Source organism: Bison bison, unplaced genomic scaffold (genome assembly GCF_000754665.1).
Source record: "Bison bison bison isolate TAMUID 2011002044 unplaced genomic scaffold, Bison_UMD1.0 scf7180017864061, whole genome shotgun sequence".
Taxonomy (NCBI): domain Eukaryota; kingdom Metazoa; phylum Chordata; class Mammalia; order Artiodactyla; family Bovidae; genus Bison; species Bison bison.
In genome coordinates, this window is record NW_011494633.1 from 5884969 (window position 1) to 5904835 (window position 19867).

At 45.8% G+C, this 19867-nt stretch overlaps 1 protein-coding gene across 1 annotated transcript in view; it reads right to left on the bottom strand.

Annotated features, from left to right (window-relative positions):
* Positions 1-19867, bottom strand: part of LGMN (legumain) — a 36404-nt gene that overhangs the window by 6112 nt on the left and 10425 nt on the right. The window contains exons 3-10 of the mRNA XM_010836204.1: positions 9145-9242; positions 7954-8035; positions 6506-6591; positions 5348-5423; positions 4701-4763; positions 3349-3415; positions 2058-2176; positions 1881-1970 (exon numbers count right to left, since the gene is read on the bottom strand). Of these exons, the coding sequence (XP_010834506.1) occupies positions 1881-1970; positions 2058-2176; positions 3349-3415; positions 4701-4763; positions 5348-5423; positions 6506-6591; positions 7954-8035; positions 9145-9242 (681 nt within the window). The remainder of the gene's footprint in view (positions 1-1880; positions 1971-2057; positions 2177-3348; positions 3416-4700; positions 4764-5347; positions 5424-6505; positions 6592-7953; positions 8036-9144; positions 9243-19867) is intronic.

The window sequence follows — 19867 nt, forward strand, 5'->3', positions numbered from 1 at the left end:
TGCCTGGCACCCTTTGCAGCAGAACTGCCCCAGTTCCGCCGAGCTTGGACCAGAGTCATTTCAGCCACAGGTGACGCTGGCTTGTGTCACCACCACCCCCACGCTCACCTGCCTGCCCCTAGTGACAGAAGGAAGGAAGGACGATGCAGAGCATCTGGAGGGTTAGAGCTGACGTCTGAGTCTACTGAGATGGGAGCGCTAAAGCCACAGAGTAGGGGGCAGACTTGGCATCAGGGTCTAACAAGTGGGCCCGACTGCCTGGCTCTGTCTGCCCACAGAAGTCACTGCAGACTGGATCCCAATTAAGAGGAAAAGAAATGCTGCAAGCAATCATGTTCCTAAACCAAGCAACACTAATCACTAATTACCAAAACACTAATTTAGAAACAGTTCTAAAACAAAAAATAAAACACATGTGTGCTTGCTAAGATGCTTCAGTTGTATCTGACTCCTTGCAAGCCCCTGTACTATATATAGCCTGCCAGGCTCCTCTGTCAGTGGGATTCTCCAGGCAAGGATACTGGAGTGGGTTGCCATGCCCTCCTCCAGGGGATCTTCCCAACTCAGGGATCAAACCTATGTCTCTTTTGTCTGCTGCAATGGCAGGCGGGTTCTTTACCACTAGCGCCACCCGGGAAACACAGGCATACATATATAGAAATATAATGCTTAGAAAAGATCCTTCAGGGGACCTCCATGGTGGTCTAATGGTTAAGACTTCACACTCCCAATGCAGGGGGAATGGGTTCAATCTCTGGTCAGGGAACCAAGATCCTGCATGCCAAGTGGCACAGCCAAAAAATCAAAATCCTTCATACCTCCTCAACCAAGAGCAGACATGGCCAATGCTGAGGAAACTCCAGACAGCAGAAAGCCCAGGGCAGAAGAGTTGCTGCTGGTACCTTCCCCTCCCTCCAATCCCTCAACGAAGCCAGGGTGGTGCCATCTTTGACCCTGCCTCCCCCGAGTCACCCTTCCCTGGCTTCTCTCCACTCCTCCCCTCCACTACCCACCTCTCAAAAGCCTGACCAGGCCCACAGCCTCCTGAGTGCATGTCTCATGGCCTGTGACTGGCTCCAGGGCCCTCCCATCCACACGCTGCCCAAGAAGTGCTAAAGGTAATAGCTGGACTGACTGGCTCACCAGTTCTTCTAGAAGCCAATGCTTATATGGAAGGAATTCCGCTGGTGAGCTCTCAGATGGTGGCAGGCCACTGGAGGGGATCTGGTCATACAGACTACTGGGAGCGCCCCCCACCTCCCTCACCTCCTCTGCACATCCCAAGGGCTGGCCCCACAAGCAGTACTTGAGGCCCAAGCCTTCAGCAGCCACCTAATGTGACCTCCGTCAGGATAGCCCTGATGGACTTACCTATTTGACTACCTAGGTCCTTTCACAGCTGGAGGGGATAAACGTCTCTAATTTAGAGCCTACGGGGCAAGATAACATCCTGCAAGTGCAGGAAGGCTGGACACATCCAGGGTGTGGGGTTCCAGGGAGCAAAGCCACAACACTCGCAGGACGAGCTTATTTGCTAACCTCTCACCAGGCACTAGGTCTGTGTTTAGTGTTGGGGATGTGCCACCAACTTTGGGCTCCCAATCACCTTGCGTGCTAGGGCTCTGACCAAGGAGGAGACGGAGATCCGGAGAGAACAGGTAGGTGGCCCAAAGCCTCAGAACTTTGTGAGTTTGAACCTGAGTCTGATTCCAAAGCCTGGGCAGACTCTCCAGAACAGAGTGGCTGTGAGAGGCAGAGCCATCCCTGCCTCAGTCATTCCTCACCCGCCTGGATCCCGGTTCTCTTTGCCGGGGGATGAACGTTCCCGGTGAGTCAGCCTAAGACTTGGGTGTTGTCAGGCCTGCGAGGGCCCTACTCACCTTGTTCCCATACTGCATGACGTGGCTGGTGTTGGTGTGGGATTTCACCAGCTGGTACTGCTTGTGGAGGGTCTCTTTGGTCAAATCCTCCTGCAAAAATGCAAACGTTTCAAGCGCTCTGACCATCACAGCTGACAGCTAAGCCTCCACTGAGCAGCTGGCCCCCTGACGGCTCACCACATCTGAATCTTCCATCCAGTTGACGCTGTACCAGTCCCCCAGGAACGTGGACCGCTGCTCATCGTAGTAACAGGCGTAGGACGACTCCCTGGGGTTGGCAGCCGTAGTTGCATAAACTGCAAGGAATTAAAGGCACCTTTCAGGAGTGTTTTATCCTCGGCTGTCTGAGGATTCCCCTAGAAGCTTGAGTTCCCCTCCTTTCCTGGTGCAATCAAAGCACGTCCCCTGTGATCAGCTCAGGGAGGACAGGGAGACCTCCCTACCTCCAGCCCTGTTCACTCAGTTACAGTAACTCGTCTAAAATTAAAGGTGGAAGAAAGAGAAGCCAACTGATAGACACTTGTTACAATGAGCAACCAGGCATGCTTAATGGGACATCAAGCTGTTTTGGAAGAGTGCTAAAAGATCAGAATAGCTGAATCTTGAAGGATATGGACTTGATTTCATTTCCAGAGAAAAAGAACATTTACTAATATTAGAGAAACATTTAGGTTGACTGAATCTATGAGCTACCACTTACTATCTAGCTACCATGGACTCAGAGCTATGCTGGATAAATGTCATCACTTAAAATGTAACTCTTCAAAAAAAAAAAAGTGTAACTCTCCCAACAGACACTATCTTTATTCCCATTTTACAGATGGGGATAACTGAGAGTAAAAGGGGATAAGTCATCTTTCCAAGACTAATAGCCAGCAAACAACACATTGCAAATGACAGAGGCCAGTCCAGAGACTATAATTTTGGACTTAGGTAGCCCTACTAGACGGAGAAGGCAATGGCACCCCACTCCAGTACTCTTGCCTGGAAAATCCCATGGATGGAGGAGCCTGGTAAGCTGCAGTCCATGGGGTTGCAAAGAGTCAGACACGACTGAGCGACTTCACTTTCACTTTTCACTTTCATGCATTGGAGAAGGAAATGAAAACCCACTCCAGTGTTCTTGCCTGGGGAATCCCAGGGACAGGGGAGCCTGGTGGGCTGCCATCTATGGGGTCGCAGAGTCAGACACGACTGAAGTGACTTAGCAGCAGCAGCAGCCCTACCAGAACCCAGCAGAGCAGCACAGAGCAATATCACTTCACCCCCTGACCATTAATCCTCCAGGAATAGAAGCCCAGAGCTGCCCACAAGTATCCCCCTACTTCTAGGCACCAGGCTACCCTAGGCCCTTGCTTCTGTAAGACACTTGGTTCTTCCCATAGGCAGAATCAGTAAATGTCCATTTTTACTGCAGAACACAGTGCTCACCCAGCCCAGCTCAGAGGTCAGTGTGCCCACCACCTACCATTGATGTCGGGTGGCAGGTGGTTCATCATGGACCCAGACTCACAGGCCTCAATGTAGAACACCATCTAGGAGGCAAATGAGACAAGTGAACTCCCCCTGACCAGGCACAGACCTCTCACCAAGGCCACTTTGGCTCTGCCACTCTCTTGACCCATTTCTCAAGAGACTTTCCCTTTTGGGAGACACCTGTGCTGTAAGAAGCTGCTGCCAGAGGCTATGGATGCTGTTGTCATACAAACCAGAAGGACTTAAATTTGTGTATGGCTAGTAGCAGCAGTAGTAGTCGCACAGTCTTGTCTGACTCTCTGCAACCCCACAGACTGTAGCCTGCCAGTCTCCTCTGTCCATGGAATTCTCCAAGCAAGGACACTGGAGTGGATTGCCATTCCCTTCTCCAGAGGATCTTCCTGACCCAGGGATCGAACCCAGGTCTCCTGCATTGCAGGCAGATTCTTTATCATCTGAGCTACAGGGAAGATCCTTGTGTGTGGCTATAAAATAAGATTATCTATTAGTTGAAATAATGCAGGGAAAATGGAGCCATACATGATGCTAAGGAAAACTGATTTTCTATCCAATGCAGGGTACAATTTTCAGAAGCAAAACACGTTACTCACACAAACATGCCAGAGCTATGGAGATTCCATACAGGGTGCAAAAGGGGCTAGAGAGGGCCAAAGGGAGAATAAGATGGTATTTTCCTCCCCAACTGCCCCAGACTGGTGACAATCCTAGAAAGAGCAATCTCCAAACTGTGGTCCCTGGACTAGGAGCATTGTTGGAAAAGCAGACCCTCAGGCTTCCCCCCAGAAACACTGAGCCAAATGCTGGGGTGGGGTCCGTACTGTGTTTTTTTTTTTTTTAATTTATTTATATTTTTGACTGCCCTGGGTCTTTGTTGCTGTGTGCGGGCTTTCTCTAGTTAAGGTGGGAGGGCATCTCACCGCAGTGGCTTCTCTGGCTGTAGAGCCTGGGCTCTAGAGCACGGGGCGGCAGTTGTGGCACACGCACTTAGTCGCTCCCGGGCACGTGGGATTGTCCTGGACCACGGATCAAACCCATGTCCCGCAGCAGCAGGCAGATTCTCAACCACTGGACCACTAGCAAAGTCCCCACACTGTATTTTAACAAGATTGCCAGTGATTCTGACCTAACAGCTGAAGCTTTAGAATCACAAAAAAGTTATTCCTGGGAGACCAGAAGTCAAGATTGACACAAAGGACACCTTTTCCAAAAAAAAACAAAACACAGCCAATCCAGAGTTAGAAAGCCCATCACAGCACCGCGGGCTCTGCTTCCACTGCCTCCCTCACATCCCTTCCCCAAAGCTGCCCCAAGCACCAACATTACCTTTTGGTACATCTTGTGTTCGTACATGTAACGGATGGTCTCATTCAGGTCCTTTACATGAAGCTGAAAGGTAAGAATATGGACACTCAGACCAAACACATCAAGAGAAACCATGTGCTAATCAAGCCCTAGTGATGCCTTATAAATTCTTATTTAGAAATCCTTAGAGGTAATCATGGTGCACAGCATCACCCCAGAATGTCATCAAGGGCTTTGTTTACATGCAGAGGTACTTCCTCATCACTTTGTCCGGAGCACTCAGGGGCTGTGTTCTATGACTGCATCTCGTGCAGGCACCCAGGTTCAGGGACAGCGACTGATGTGATGTCAGCAGACAAGCAGGGAAAACTTGCCAGAAGAGACGCCTCTGGACAGATTTCAAGCTGCTAAATGCAGCCCCACACTCACCAGCCGCATACAAACCACCCCGTAGGACATTAGAGACACACATCACAGGTGTACTGCCAACTCCGAGGTTTTGTTTCCATTCTCCCTGCTTGCCTTTTTTTTTTTTGGCTACCCTTCTCAGCTTGTAGGATCTTATTTCCCTGACCATGGATTGAACCCAGGCCCTTGGCATTGAGAGTGCAGAGGTGGAACCTCTGGGAGTTCCCCACAGCTTGTTTCTAAAACATTAAGAAACTCACATCTTCGTTAGGAAACACCAGTATTCCAGTGGCTCCATGATCCGTGAAGTAAACGAACACGTGGTCCCTGGGGCCACTGCCAAGAGATACACATCAAGCATGAGAGTCGAAGTGGGCCGTTTCCTATTTCTGCCTCCGTGACTCTGAAAAGTCACTCCAATCAAAACACTTAAGGAGAAGCCTGAGGATTACAGTCTCCCAACCAGGTGGGAGGAGGAGCACAAGAGACCGCTGTCTGGCTTGCTCCCTTTGATCCCACTGAGTGCTACTCTGAACCAAGAGGCATATCCCAGAGCCTGGAAGGCCAGGACTCAGCAGACAGCCCAGGGTGATAGGGAGAATGGGGGCCTATAGCCACTGGGCCTCATCCCAGGTGGCCACACTCTCCTACCAGATATCCCCCAAATGAGTAAGGGAGCCAGGACACGCCACCAAACGTGGTCCTGCAGTTCCAAGTGCCCTCCAGGGCCCTTGGCCTGCACACAGCCTGGGACGCCCACTGGTGCTCCCTCACTTGAGGGCCCTGTTCCAAGATGGCAGAGATGTAACAACTCACTGGAAGCAACCTGGTTCATCCCGCTCAGACGTCCCTCTCGGCTCTAACTCACAGGAGCTCCTCGAGCAGCACCAGCTGCCTAGTATCTGAGACTCTGAGGCCATGCTCCCGAGCTCCCTGACATCACATCAAAATGCTTCATAAAGAGATGCTACACGAGACATCCCTCACCCACAGAGAGCAGGGCAAGCACCAGGGTGAGTTGTCCCCAACACGGAGATTTATCAATGTCCTCCTCCCGCTGGGCTGACCTGGCATCAGAGCACAAGGTCGTCGGGAGGCTGGGTGGGGGTCCTTCAACCTGACTGGCCACAGAGCTTCACGCTGGTCTCAGGGTGTTCCGATAGACTAGCAGCAGGTTTAAGCGATGGGGAACATTTCATTAAGAGTAACGAGGGACCCTGGATCATAGGGTTAATTTGTTACACAAACGGCTGCTGAAAGAAGCCACAGGTTCTGTGCAGGCTGTCAGGACAAAGGTCCCCACGTTGCAATCTCTCACCAGTAAACAGGCCAGAAGCAAGAACAAGGCCTGTATGAATTCTCGATTCTGGAGTACCAGGTCATTCAGAAAAAAGGGACAGCCATAAAACAGACGTTACCTCTTTAAGACCTTTCCAGATCCTACGCCCTTCACTGCTTCTGCATCACCTCTCAACACAGCAAGGAAATTCTTCGGGGTGACATCCTACGAAAAATTGGGAGTTGAAATCAGATGTGTAGCAGTCACTTTAAATCAGTGAGAGTGCTGAGTCTGTAGCAGAGGGCCCAGGCCATGACCATACACCTCCAAGGCTTAAGGATGAAGGGCAAATACATCCTTCAAAAAAATCTGCCACCAAGAAAGACCCAGAGCAAGGTCAGTGTTCCCGGCGCGTGTGCATGACCTTGTCTCAGGCATCGTCTTGTCTTTGGCTGATGCCGTTCAGCAAGCCTGCCATTTCTTCTTGACCATTATAAAGTCCAGGTGGAAAAACCCAAAGATGTTGGTAGGGAGGGACAAAGAGCAGAGGAAGAGCATGTGGCCTCAGAGAGACAACAAAGATGGAGACGGAGACTTCAGTGCCGACCTTTGCAACTGGCCTGCCTCCTCAAAGGCTGAATCCCAAAACACCCCTTAAAGGCGACTTTATAAAATGATATCTGATTATTAAAAAAAAAAAAATTACAGAAAAGCACAGAGGAAAGAACATAAATCACCAGAAATTCCACCACCTACATTTTGGACATTTCCTTAAATAAATCTATGGAAACAATTTCATAAAAATGGGATCATCTATGTTAGATGAATGATGTATCTGATTTAATTGTTCTTGTATTTAAAAGAGAAAAATAAAACTGGAAGAACTGCTAAACTTCATAGAAATGTTTCTCTCTCACAAGGAACATTAGTTCCTAAAAGATTCCACTGAAATTAAGAAAAAGAGGGTATGAAATCCAGGAGGCTAATGAAATTATGGTGTTTTCAAAAATGTGTCAATGTACTGCGTTGGCCAGAAAGTTTGTTCAATTAATGAATATGTTGTTCAATAAAGTTCATTGTGAAAATGGAAAATGTCTTTAGTTTTACTTAAAACCGAACAAACTTTTTGGCCAATCAATTCGGACGACTTTCAATCATTGGAAGTGATATACTATTATAATAATGGTGGAAAACTATCTCAGCAAAATCCAGAGACACTACTTTGTACCAGGGCTGGCATTTGAGAAAGCTGATTTTCAGAAAAGGACACAAATAATTTATAATCAGATTAGTGGCAGTATCTTAAGAAAATCAGGTATTACGGAAAGAAAACTACTGAGATTTAAAGTATAATAAAACTAGAAATAAAAGATTGGCAGACTACCACTAATACTTTTTTCTTTTTCTCTCTGCTTTCTTTCGAAATTCACAGAAATTATGCCTCAGGCACAAATCTCAATATAAACATGAAACGTTGGCCAGAAATCCGTCTAATGAAGTCCTGATTCCAGAAGTTCAAGAAAGAGGGGAAAACCATCATTGAAACGAAGCAGACCCCGCCGGCTCCGACCCCGCGCTCCGCCTCACCTCGCCCGTGTAGTCCTTCAGCACGCCCTGGTACACGTCTGAGCCGTTGGGCCTGTTGATCACAATTCCCGGGGTGGGATTGCTGAAAATCAAAGGATGCGATGAAGCACACAATTTGATGTATCTCTGAAATCTGCATCTTCATAAATATGTTCCGGTTAAGCATAAAAAGACTAAACAGCCATGACTGTCACAGACACTTCTCATCACCCACCCAGGTCCCCAACATGTGGTTTTAGTAGCCCGAGGGTCTTGGGGTCCCACAAGTCTTGAGCTCCCGGCCGGAGCAGTAAAGGGCTGAGCTCTGCAAACTGAGGACAGGAACCCAGGCCCTCATGTGCCTGGCCTCCTGCTGGACACCAGCTTGCATCTTGGAGGGGAGATCTCATCAAGAGATCTCTCAGAGAAAAACTACTTTCAGAGAGAGAACAGAAAACAAGGTTTTGATGCAAGAGCTTAGGCATTAAAGCTCAGAATGGGTTAGGAACCATCATGTGATCGTCGGAAAGGCCACAGTTGGGAACTGAGGAGCTGGGAGACTAGAATGGGTTAGAGTCCTACCCGAACCTGCTGCTGCTTTTTTTTTTTTTTGGCAGGGGGGGGAAAGGGTGAGCCACTTGGCTTATGGGATCTAGTTCCCTGACCAGGGATTGAGCCCCCTGCACAGAAGTTCAGAGTGTTAACCAGTACACCACCAGGGAAGTCCCCCACACCTGCTGTTTCTGATCTCAAGAAATCAGATAAGCAGGCATAAGAGAACGGTTTATAAAATTAAATTCAGCAATTTTTTAAAAAAGGAAATAGGTATAGAAAGAAGGGTGGGAGGATCTAAGCTACAAAGGAGCCTCCTGTGTACAGGCCTCCAAAGCGCCCTGGCACAGAGCTCAGGAACAAGCACAGCAGAACCTAGTAATGAATTAGTTCTCCAAGCCGAGAGGGAACTCATGCTTTAAAGCATTGCAAAGCCCAAGCCTCAGCACCTTCACTACCATTTGCTATGTCCCTGTCATTGCTGGGTTCTACCAAGTTATGGTCAAAGCTCTACATGAAATAGGTGGGTGGAATTTCAGCTGGGAGTCAGCTTACATTCTAATGTTAGGCTGCCCAACCAAGAATTCCTGAGAATCCATGTGTATTTTTTAAAACGCTCTAAAGTTCCTCACCATCAAGTTCAAAGCCCTCCATACTCACTCTTCGGAGTTGGCGATGTCATCATACATCATCACGATGATCTGCTCATCAGGGATCCCGTTTTGGTGAACGATCTGGTAGGCGTGGCATGCATCTGCCTGGGAGAAGGGGTTTTGTCAAGTGTTAGATTTTGTCCAGAAGAAGCCAATTTGAGTGTTTTCATGAGCAGCGTGTTCTTTCTCATGGAAGACGTGCTGTGTCCCACTCCTTATTGGTCAGGTATTTAAATCAGTTTAAAACACATTCATTTATCTTTTTCAGTTCAATTTTTAAAAATCCACCCTTCACCATGAAACTCTCATCAGGCAATTAGTGTAACATGTGGACTACTCTCACACACACACACACAACTACCACCACCACCCACCACCACCACATCTGCAGGAAGCAAGGGCTTTTGAAAGCCCTGAATAAGTTATTTTCATTTTCCACACCACAGAAAAGTCTCCTGAAAGCACTGATTTAGGGCTGAAGAACAGAATGACAGAATGATGAACCAACAGATTAAAAGCTTAGCGGTTAGTTCTGCATCACACAGGACTCTTCTGGTTCCAGTAACCTTAACCGCTACAGTCGCTGTTCAGAGAACTGAGTGAAAAACTCAAAAATTCAGCTCAGGAGCTAAAATGAGGAATGTGTTCTTTAGTTTAAAAAAAATAACAAGGGTGACCATAGTAAAGGTAAAAGAAAAACTTTGCTAATGAGATTCCTTGTCCATAAAAAGGCCAAGACAATTTTTGCTTCCTTTTTCAAATGATACAGACTACACTCCATGACATGGAAATCATTTGAGGACAAAAGGGGAAAACGTTACCTAACTTTCTGCTTTTATTTAATTATGTCTTTCCTAGGGCAGAGTATAAAAGAAATGCCGTGCCCAGTTATTTGCTTCTGTAAAGAAGAGGGCTTCAGAAACTGGATGTCCACAGATCATGTTCTAAACAGCTCTTAGCAGAGCAATTGAAATAAAGCTCACACACCACCAAACCCAGCATTCTGCCTGTACATGTCCCAAACAAACGGACTTCATAGCAAAAATGGGTGCTCAAAATACAGTTGCTAAATGTTGTGTGGGTGAGTCCAAGACCTGGCATTCAAGAGCTATTAGATGAATAGATAACTGAATATGAAAACTCATACATTTATGGACTTTGTTCTACTTGCCAGGCACTATGCTCAGACTTTCTAGGTACCATCTCATTCAATTCTCATCACAACCCTCTGTGATAGTGATTCCCATTTCACAGTGAGGTCCTAAAAGCTGAGGGAGGGGAGGTGACCTGTGCAAGTCACACAGCTCAAAGTGAAAGATCCCAGGCCTCCTGACTCCAGAACCTGATCTTGCTTTCAGAAAATACAGAAAAATAAACTGTCTGATGTTCATGTAACGGGAGTACCATAAAGATCACACAAATGGAATACCTAAAAATGAATGAAATACAACCCATGCTTCAAGATACATGAATCTCAGGAACATAATGAGAAAAAGAACAAATGATAGAAAAAAAATATTCACTATGATTCAGTTCAATTCAGTCGCTCAGTCGTGTTCGACTCTTTGCGACCCCATGAATCGCAGCACGCCAGGCCTGCCTGTCCATCACCAACTCCCGGAATTCACTCAAACTCATGTCCATCGAGTCAGTGATGCCATCCAGCCATCTCATCCTCTGTCATCCCCTTCTCCTCCTGCCCCCAATCCCTCCCAGCATCAGGGTCTTTTCCAATGAGTCAATTCTTCGCATGAGGTGGCCAAAGTACTGGAGTTTCAGCTTCAACATCAGTCCTTCCAATGAACACCTAGGACTGATCTCCTTATGATTACATTCATATAAAGGTCAAAACAGGCTAAAGTAAACATTATGTTGCTTAGTTAAATACACAGATGGTAAACTCTAAAACAAATCTAAGGAACTTGCCCTCTGGCAGGGTGAAGACTGGACCAGACAGGGGACAATGTACTAATAATTTTCTTTTTCTTCAGTTGGGGACTGAGAGAGTCAATTCCTAGGCAGGTTGATAAGAAGTCCGGGGGTCCCCAAGGAGAGAGGGGTCTGGAATTCTCAAGGAGGAGAAAAGGACAAAGGTTTTTTCCTCTAAATTCCTCAGTCTTAGTCACATAAAATGGTTTTTATCTTTAAGCCTGGAACTGATGATTATATAACAAACAACTCAGTTTAAACTCTGTGCTAGGGATTATATAACAACAATGCATCCTGCTTGAGGACAATTTCTCCTTCCTGAAAACCTTCTGGCTAATCCTGTTATCTTAAAATGTAAATTATGGGAGTGGGTTTAGTAAGATCTTTACTCTCAAGACTCTTGAGAGTCCCTTGGACTGCAAGGAGATCCAACCAGTCCATTCTGAAGGAGATCAGCCCTGGGATTTCTTTGGAGGGAATGATGCTGAAGCTGAAACTCCAGTACTTTGGCCACCTCATTCGAAGAGTTGACTCATTGGAAAAGACTCTGATGCTGGGAGGGACTGGGGGCAAGAGAAGGGGACGACAGAGGATGAGATGGCTGGATGGCATCACTGACTCGATGGACGTGAGTTAGAGTGAACTCCGGGAGTTGGTGATGGACAGACAGGCCTGGTGTGCTGCGATTCATGGGGTCGCAAAGAGTCGGACACGACTGAGCGACTGATCTGATCTGGTCTTACAACCTCTAGACATTCTTTTGATTCATTGTAATAACTTAATTAAAAGGTATTTAACTCCATTGCTAACACTAGCTAGGGGGCACTCTTTCTGCCCCCTTCTGATGTTTCTGTCAGAAGCTTTCTCTATCTCTTTTATACTTTACTAAAAATTACACAAAAGCTCTGAGTGATCAAGCCTCATCTCTGGCCCCAGACTGAATTCTTCTCCTCCGGAGCCCAAGAATCCCAGCGTCTTTCGTGGTTCAGCAACAACATTTCAGTACAAAGTACATAGGTATTCGTTTTATTATTATTCTTTACATTGCAGGCACATTATATACATATTTGTTTTCTATTTCATAAGAAAAAAAATCAAACCAATATTATGTCAGATTTAACCTTCTCAATGAAACTGGAGTAAGCAGGCACACCTACCCACTGATCTCAGTGCAAAGCAGCCTATTATTTATCTCTCCTGTTAGACACCAAAAAGCAGGTTCACCAAAAAACAAAAACAACTTAGGAATAAACTTAACAAAAGAAGTGCAAGACTTGTAAACTGAAAATTACAAAACTGCTGAGGAAAATTAAAGATCTAAATACACAGAGAGATATCTCGTGCTCATGGATTAAAAGACATAACACCCTTAAACTTTTTAAAACACTAGCTCAGTCGGTAAAGAGTCTGCCTGCAGTGAAGGAGACCTGGGTTCAATCCCTGGCTCAGGAAGATCCCCTGAAGAAGGAAATGGCAACCCACTCCAGTATCCTTGCCTGGAAAATCCCATGGACAGAAGAGCCTGATGGGCTGCAGTTCATGGGGTTGCAGAGTCGGGCACGACTGAGCAACTAACAACACCAGTGGATAAGACTCCACACTTCCAGTGTCTCCACTGCAGGGGGCATGGGTTCGATCCCTGGTTGGGGAACTAAGATCCCGCATGCCGTGCGGTACAGACAAAAGATAAAAACATAAAATTAAAATACCTCTCCTCTCCCCCTCAAAAAATTTTTTAAAAAACTGATCAGCAGGGATTTCCTCAGAAATTGACAAGATAATGCTAAAATTTGTACGTAACTGCACTAGTAAAAAAAATATATATATGTACTGAAAAAGAAGAAGAAAGCTGGAGAACTTTCACTTCCTGTTTTCAGAACTACCCTAGGAAAGGAGAATCTTATCAACAAATGGTGCTGGGAAATTTTGGATATTTACATGCAAAAAGATGATCTTAGACTCTCACTTCACACCATATATGAAAATTAACTCAAAATGAATCATACTTAAATTTAAGTGTTAAAACAAAATTTTATAAGATAACACAGGAGAAAATTTTTGAAATCTTGAATTGTAATTGCACAGATGTCATAGATATGACCCCAAAAGCATGGTCTATAAAAGAAAAAAAAAAAAGATAAACTGGACATCAACAAAATTCAAAATTTTAGTGCTTCAAAAGACACCAGTAAGAAAGTAAAAAGATAAGCAACAGAGTGAGAGCAAAGTGTTTGCAAAACATATATCTGAGAGAGAACTTGTACGTAGAATGTGCAGAGAACTCTCGTACTCAGTAAAACAACTGGTTCAATCAAAAACAACTGATAAGCACATAAAAAGGTGTTCACAATCATTACTTATCAGGGAAATGCAAACTCAAACCACAGTGAGCTACCACTTCACAGCAGACAGACAATAACAAGCGTAGGTGAGGATAAGCCAGGAAGCTTCATCCATGCTGCGTGAATGTAAAATGATGCAGCCATTTTGGAAAGTAGTTTAAGTTTCTTTAAAAGTTAAGTATAAATTTACCCCATGACCTGGGAATTCTACTCTTAGGTATCTGCCAGGAGAAACAAAAACATTTATACACACCAAGATCTGTACTCAAATGTTCTTAGCAGAATGCTTCAAATGGGCAAAAGAAAAAAAAAAGGAAACAACCCAAATATCCACTGAGTGGGAAACAGACAAAATGTGATGTGACCACACAATGGAATGCTACTCGGCAATAAAAGGAATGAAGCACTGACACGTGCTATACAGATAAAGTTTAAAAACATGGCCTTAAGAGAAGCCAGACACAAAAGATCACGTTGCACAGCCCCATTTATATGGTATGTTCAGAAAAGGCAAACTTACAGAATGACAAAGTAGACTAGTACACTAGCAGCTGCCTCCAGCTGGGCACTGGAAACTGGCTCAAGGGATCTTACTGGGGAGATGGAAATGTTCTAAAACTGATTTATGGTGATGTGTGCACAACTTGCTAAATGTAGTAAAACATCACTGAACACTGAAAATGGGTGAATTATATGCAATCTGTAAAATATGCTTCAGTAAGACCATATATTTTAGAAAATACATTCAGCCTATCCTGGTAGTGCTCCCCTATATTCCCGGGCTCCTCACCACCGTCTTGACAGGCAGACTCTTTTATGTCCATTTCACAGATGGGGACAGGCTCAGGAAGGGCTCAGGGCTTCCCCCACCATGCCTCATGCTCTGCCTCCCACACAGAGGTCTCAAAGCCAAGCAGTGATCCTCTCTTGGGTCCTTGGAATTACTTGGTTTCCTCCCAACCTTCTCAATTCAAAGGGGCTTTCGGTCCGAGTCAAGCACTCACTAACACCCAAAAGAAATAAATGTAAGGTTAAGCCAAGTCAAGTGACTTGGAGACAGTGCTAAAGGTTACTTGAATGACTTTCCTGGAGCATGTCTTATCTCTGTGCATTTTTTCCCTTAAAAACAGAAATGCCATGTGAGAGGAAGGTGTTGAGCAAGACTTGATATTGGGGGCAGAGCCCTCTGGGCCACTGAACAGAGACTGCTGACTCAACTCTCAGCGTAGGGAGATGGGATTACTGACACATCCCATGATTTCCTGGTGGAGGTCACTGTCCAGTCACTGATCATGCTGCCCCACTTCAGGCTAACTGTAAGCTAACTAAGGGCAACCTGGGCAACCCAGGTTAACTAAGCTGACCTGGGGCAAAGGCAAAGGACTTGTTCTTGAAATACTTGGCGTCACTGCCAAGGGGCCCACCTTGAAGCCAGGCAGGGGCTGGCAAGAGTTCATGGGCTGCTCATTGAGAGAATATGTATAGTACCCCTTCTTGGCACATGCTCTGAGCACTGCTGAGGCTAAGCCCTGAGTCTGGGCATTGGGCAAGGGTGAGGGGGCTGCTAGCTCAGCTGGTAAAGAATCCGCCTGCAATGCAGAAGACCCCAGTTCGATTCCTGGGTCAGGAAGATCCACTGGAAAAGGGACAGGCTACCCATTCCAGTGTTCTTGGGTTTCCCAGCTAGCTCAGCTGGTAAAGAATCTGCCTGCAACATGGGAAACCTGAGTTCGACCCCTGGGTTGGAAAGATCCCCTGGAGAAGGGAACAACTACTCACTCCAGTACTCTGGCCTGGAGAATTCCATGGACTGAGCAACTTTCACTCTCTAAGCCCACCACCACCTCAGATTTTCCAGAGGAGAATCAAGAGGTTTGGAGTGAGATTACATCATTTGTTCAAACTAACACACCAGATTCGGGAAGAACAGGAATTACACCTGGGGGTCTATGCAAGTCCACAACCGACAGTCCCGACCGCCCGGCCCAGCATCTGGCTTGTACAAAGACAGCCCTCCTGGGCTAACTGCATTCCCCTAATTCAGTCCTGCTCAGCTCTGCTCTCCATCTGTTTCTTTTCTTAAAATATAAAAGTGATACTTTGTAACAAGATGGATTAACTATAAAAACATTATGCCAAGTGAAAGAAGCCAGACACCAAAGCCTCCACATTGTATGATTCCATTTATGAAGTTTTTGGAGAGGGCAAGACAATAAAGGCAAATGGCAAATCCTTGGGTGCAGGAGGCTGGGATGAGTACAGGCACGGGGGAACTTTCTAGAATGATGGGTATGTCCTAAAACTGAACTGTGGTAACACTTGCACAACTATCTGAATTTACTAAAAATCACTGTACTATGAGATAGGTGAATTGTATGGCATGGAAACATACCTCTTCAATAAAGCTGTTTCTAAAAAGTGGTAATTACACACACCCTTAAATATATAAAGTGAAAGGTGGTCATTCACAAGTGTAATGACTGCCACTAGACCCTCCATCAGCCTATTCTTTCCTCCCAACTTCAACATGTACAAGTTCTGGACTTTTCCCTCTCCCTCTCTGCCTCCTCTTGGCCCCATGGATGCTCTTAAGGAGGCTCCTGAAGCCTTCCCAGGAAAAGGTGGCACTCCCTTCCTCTCCACCACAGCCCCCAGCTCGAGACCAGCAGAGGGGAGGGGACGTCAGCATTCTCCCAGCTCCTCACCTCTTCTGTTGCCAACATGCCAGACCTTCTCCTTCAGAGCCCCACTGCCCAGCAGTGACCTCAAAGCTCCCCTCAAGCCCCTTTCTCCCAGTGACTCCTGGCTCACATCTCCTCTCCTCCCAACCACCCCCCCCCCATACTCCCAACATCCTCCTAATGCCTTGTACAATGGTGAACTTCACCTTCAATCCACTTAATTTTCCTTCTCGATGCACTGAGATCTCTGTACTGAAAGAAACCTTCCTCTAGTCCCATTCCTCCCCTGGTGACCTATGTTCTTCTTTCTCCCCATCACAAGCCTGTCGGAAAATTAGCCAGTAAATAACATCCTTTGTGTGGTTTGCACCAAGGGACATCTTCCTGTCATCCATGCATTGGAGTCTGGCTCCTGCCTCCACCACTGCAGGAATTTGTCCTCCAAGACCTTCCAAGCCCATACTCAAGATGCAACATATCCCACTAGCATCAGCCCAGACCCATCAATTCCCTCGCTGTCATCCATTCATCCCAGCCCCAAATGGAAAACAGAGAAATCCAATTCAATGTAACCAACACAGGTTAAATAACCATCATAAAGCATATAAGAACGCTCTGCAACAATCTAACTGTGCCCAGTATACTAATCTTCCCTAAACAAATTTGTGATAACAAGTGCTATGTTCACTCAAGGAAAACGTAAACCGTATAATATCATATATGAAATGAGTCGCCAGTCCAGGTTTGATGCATGATACTGGATGCTTGGGGCTGGTGCACTGGGACGACCCAGAGGGATGGTACGGGGAGGGAGGTGGGTGGAGGGTTCAGGATGGGGAACACGTGTATACCTGTGGCAGATTCATGTTGATATATGGCAAAACCAATACAATATTGTAAAGTTAAAAAATAAAATAAATTAAAAAAAAAGTCTCTGCAGAAAAGAAAAAGTCTGTGTAGGTTCCATGGGAAAAGTTCTTTCAAATGCTCTTTGTTTCCCCTCACACTTTTAATTTTTTATTTTGTATTGGGGTGTTAACTGGCTATACCTCAAACGCTCTTTTAATGCTCAGTCTCTAAAGTCAAGACAGCAAGTGTCAGCAGTTGGCCAAGGAGAGAACTTGGCCAGCAGGGATATGAACCGAGGCCAACCATGATTCAGCAGCCATGCTTCCTCTGCCCTTCTTTAGGGACAGAAATTTCAGTCTGTGCCCACTTCTTTTTGCTTTACTTGCTTCATTCCATTTTGATATGAAGTAGTTTACCCAGGGAAACTAGCAACACTTTAAAAAAATTTCCTGGGAGCAAAGGGTAATCAGATACCTATACTGAATAATGTTTAACCAATACATGGTTTTTAAAGTTAGTTATATAAAAACCAGGGTGTCTGATGAAGCAGCCAGTCTGCTATCAGTGACCCGTATTTAATACCCCATCTTTCTGACTCGTGGTGAGAGGCAGAGGAGAAAACTGAGCTGGGTAGTTAATACTCGGATTAGTCCTCTTTCACTGGGTCAGGTCTGTGTGTGTGCTGTGCTTAGTTGCTCAGTCGTGTCCGACTCTTTGTGACCCCATGGACTGTAGCCCACCAGGCTCGTCTGCCCATGGGATTCTCTAGGCAAGAATACTGGAGTGGGTTGCCATGCCCTCCTCCAGAGGATCTTCCCAACCCAGAGATCGAACCTGGGTCTCCCGCATTACAGGCGGATTCTTTACCATCTGAGCCACCAGGGAAGCCAGGGTCAGGTCTGGGTGAAGTATTAAAAAGGTATACTGCCAATGAAAATAACTTTTAAATCAAGCCAAGTTTCCTATTCAGCTAGCATATAAAAAGCATTCAAGAACTAAGTCATTCAATAATCATCAAATTATAGAGCTGGTAGGGAGTTCACCTAAACCAACCCCTCTTTAACAGATCATGAAACTGATATCCTGGGAGCGAAACACTCACGAGGCAGCCCTGTTAAGCCGTCACAAGCACAGATGCCAGGTCTAATCTGGCAGCCACTGGCCACACTTGGTGACTGAGCACTTCAAAGGTGACCAGTTGAAACAGAAAGTAAACATAAATCGGGAAAAAGAACTGGACCGACGGCACATAACCCCACAGTGGGGGTCAAATGTGTTTACTTATGATTGCCTGTGCATCTCGTCTCTGAGAACTGAGATTCAATGACTTTTTTAATAACAATGTTATGAAGGTATATAATTCACATCACACAAGTCAACCTTTTAAATATACAAGTCAGTCGTTTCTAGTATGTTCACCAAGTCACGCAACCACCACCATTCTCTAATTCCAGAACCTTTCCATCATCCCTAAAAGAGACTCTATACCCAGTAACAGTCATTCTCTGTCCGCTCCTCTGCCTAGACCTGGTCAACTAACGAATCTACATTCTGTTTTTAGAGCTTCCTACGCTAGACTTCCGTCTATAAATGGAATCCTGTGGTCCTTTGTGACTGGCTTCTCTCACTTAGGATAATGTTTGTAAGGTTCAGCCCTATTGAAGCCATGTATCCGTCCTTTGTTCTCTTTTATGGCCAAATAATAATACCTTGTGTGGACAGACAATACTTTTTGTTTATCCATTTACTGGACACTTGGATTGTTCTTACTTTTAGGCTAATATGAATAAAACTGCTATAATCATTTGAGTACAAGTTTTTTTGGGGGGACGTACATATTCTTTTTTTTTCTGAATATATACCTAAGAGTGGAATTGCTGGGTCATACGGTAACTCTGTGTTTAACCTTTGAGGAACTGCCAGACTGTTCTCCAAAGCAGCTACACCATTTTACATTTGCACCTGGAGGCTGCCAAATGTAGATTCTTTCCTCTCTAATTTCTGCCAGGCTGGTTTGCTGAGAGTGCCAGGAAAGAAGAGGAGGAAAGGGTGAAGGCAGAGCAGCAGGGCAGGGGTGTGGAGGGCAAGCAGACTTGTGACTCTGCTTCCAGAGTCCTGTCTGCACCTATGCGGCCTCACGCGAGCCACCTCCGGTCTTCAAGTCTCAGTTTCTTTATTTACTAAAATGAAGGCGCTAGACCAGTAGGTCTCAACTAAGGACATGTGGCAAAGTCTGGAGACAATTTTGGTTGTTACAGTAGCTGGGTGATGCTCCTGGCACCTAGAGGGCACAGGCGGGGATGCTGCTAAACATCTTACATGCGTAGGACAGCCCCCAACAGCTAAGAACTACCTGGATGGACCCAAGCGTCAACAGTGCCAAGGCTGAGAATCCCTGCATTAGACTGAGGTGACGACATACGGGCCATTCTGAGGAACAGCCAAAATGGTTTCCAAAATGACTGTACCACTTTACAATCCACTCAGCAATGGGGGCGGGGCTGGGGGTGGGGTGTGTGTTCTGCTCTCCACATCCTCATCAACACCCTAATTTTTGCCAACCTAAGAGGAACATCCGTTCTACTTACAGTGGCTGGGGGGAAGAGATAGTTAGAGAGTTTGGGATGGACATGTACACATGGCCACATTTAAAATGGATACCCAACAAGGACCTACTGTATAGCACAGGGATATCTGCTCAATGTCACATGGCAGCCTGGATGGGAGGGGGGTTTAGGAGACAATGGATACATGTGCATGTATGGCTGAGTCCCTTTGGTGTTCACCTGAAATTATCACAATACTATTCATCAGCTATACCCCAATACAAAATTAAAAGTTTAAAATAAATAAAATCTTGGTAGCTTCTACTCCATCCCAAAGCAAAACCAAACCAAAAAACAATAAATAAAAAGTCTCTTCTAATAAC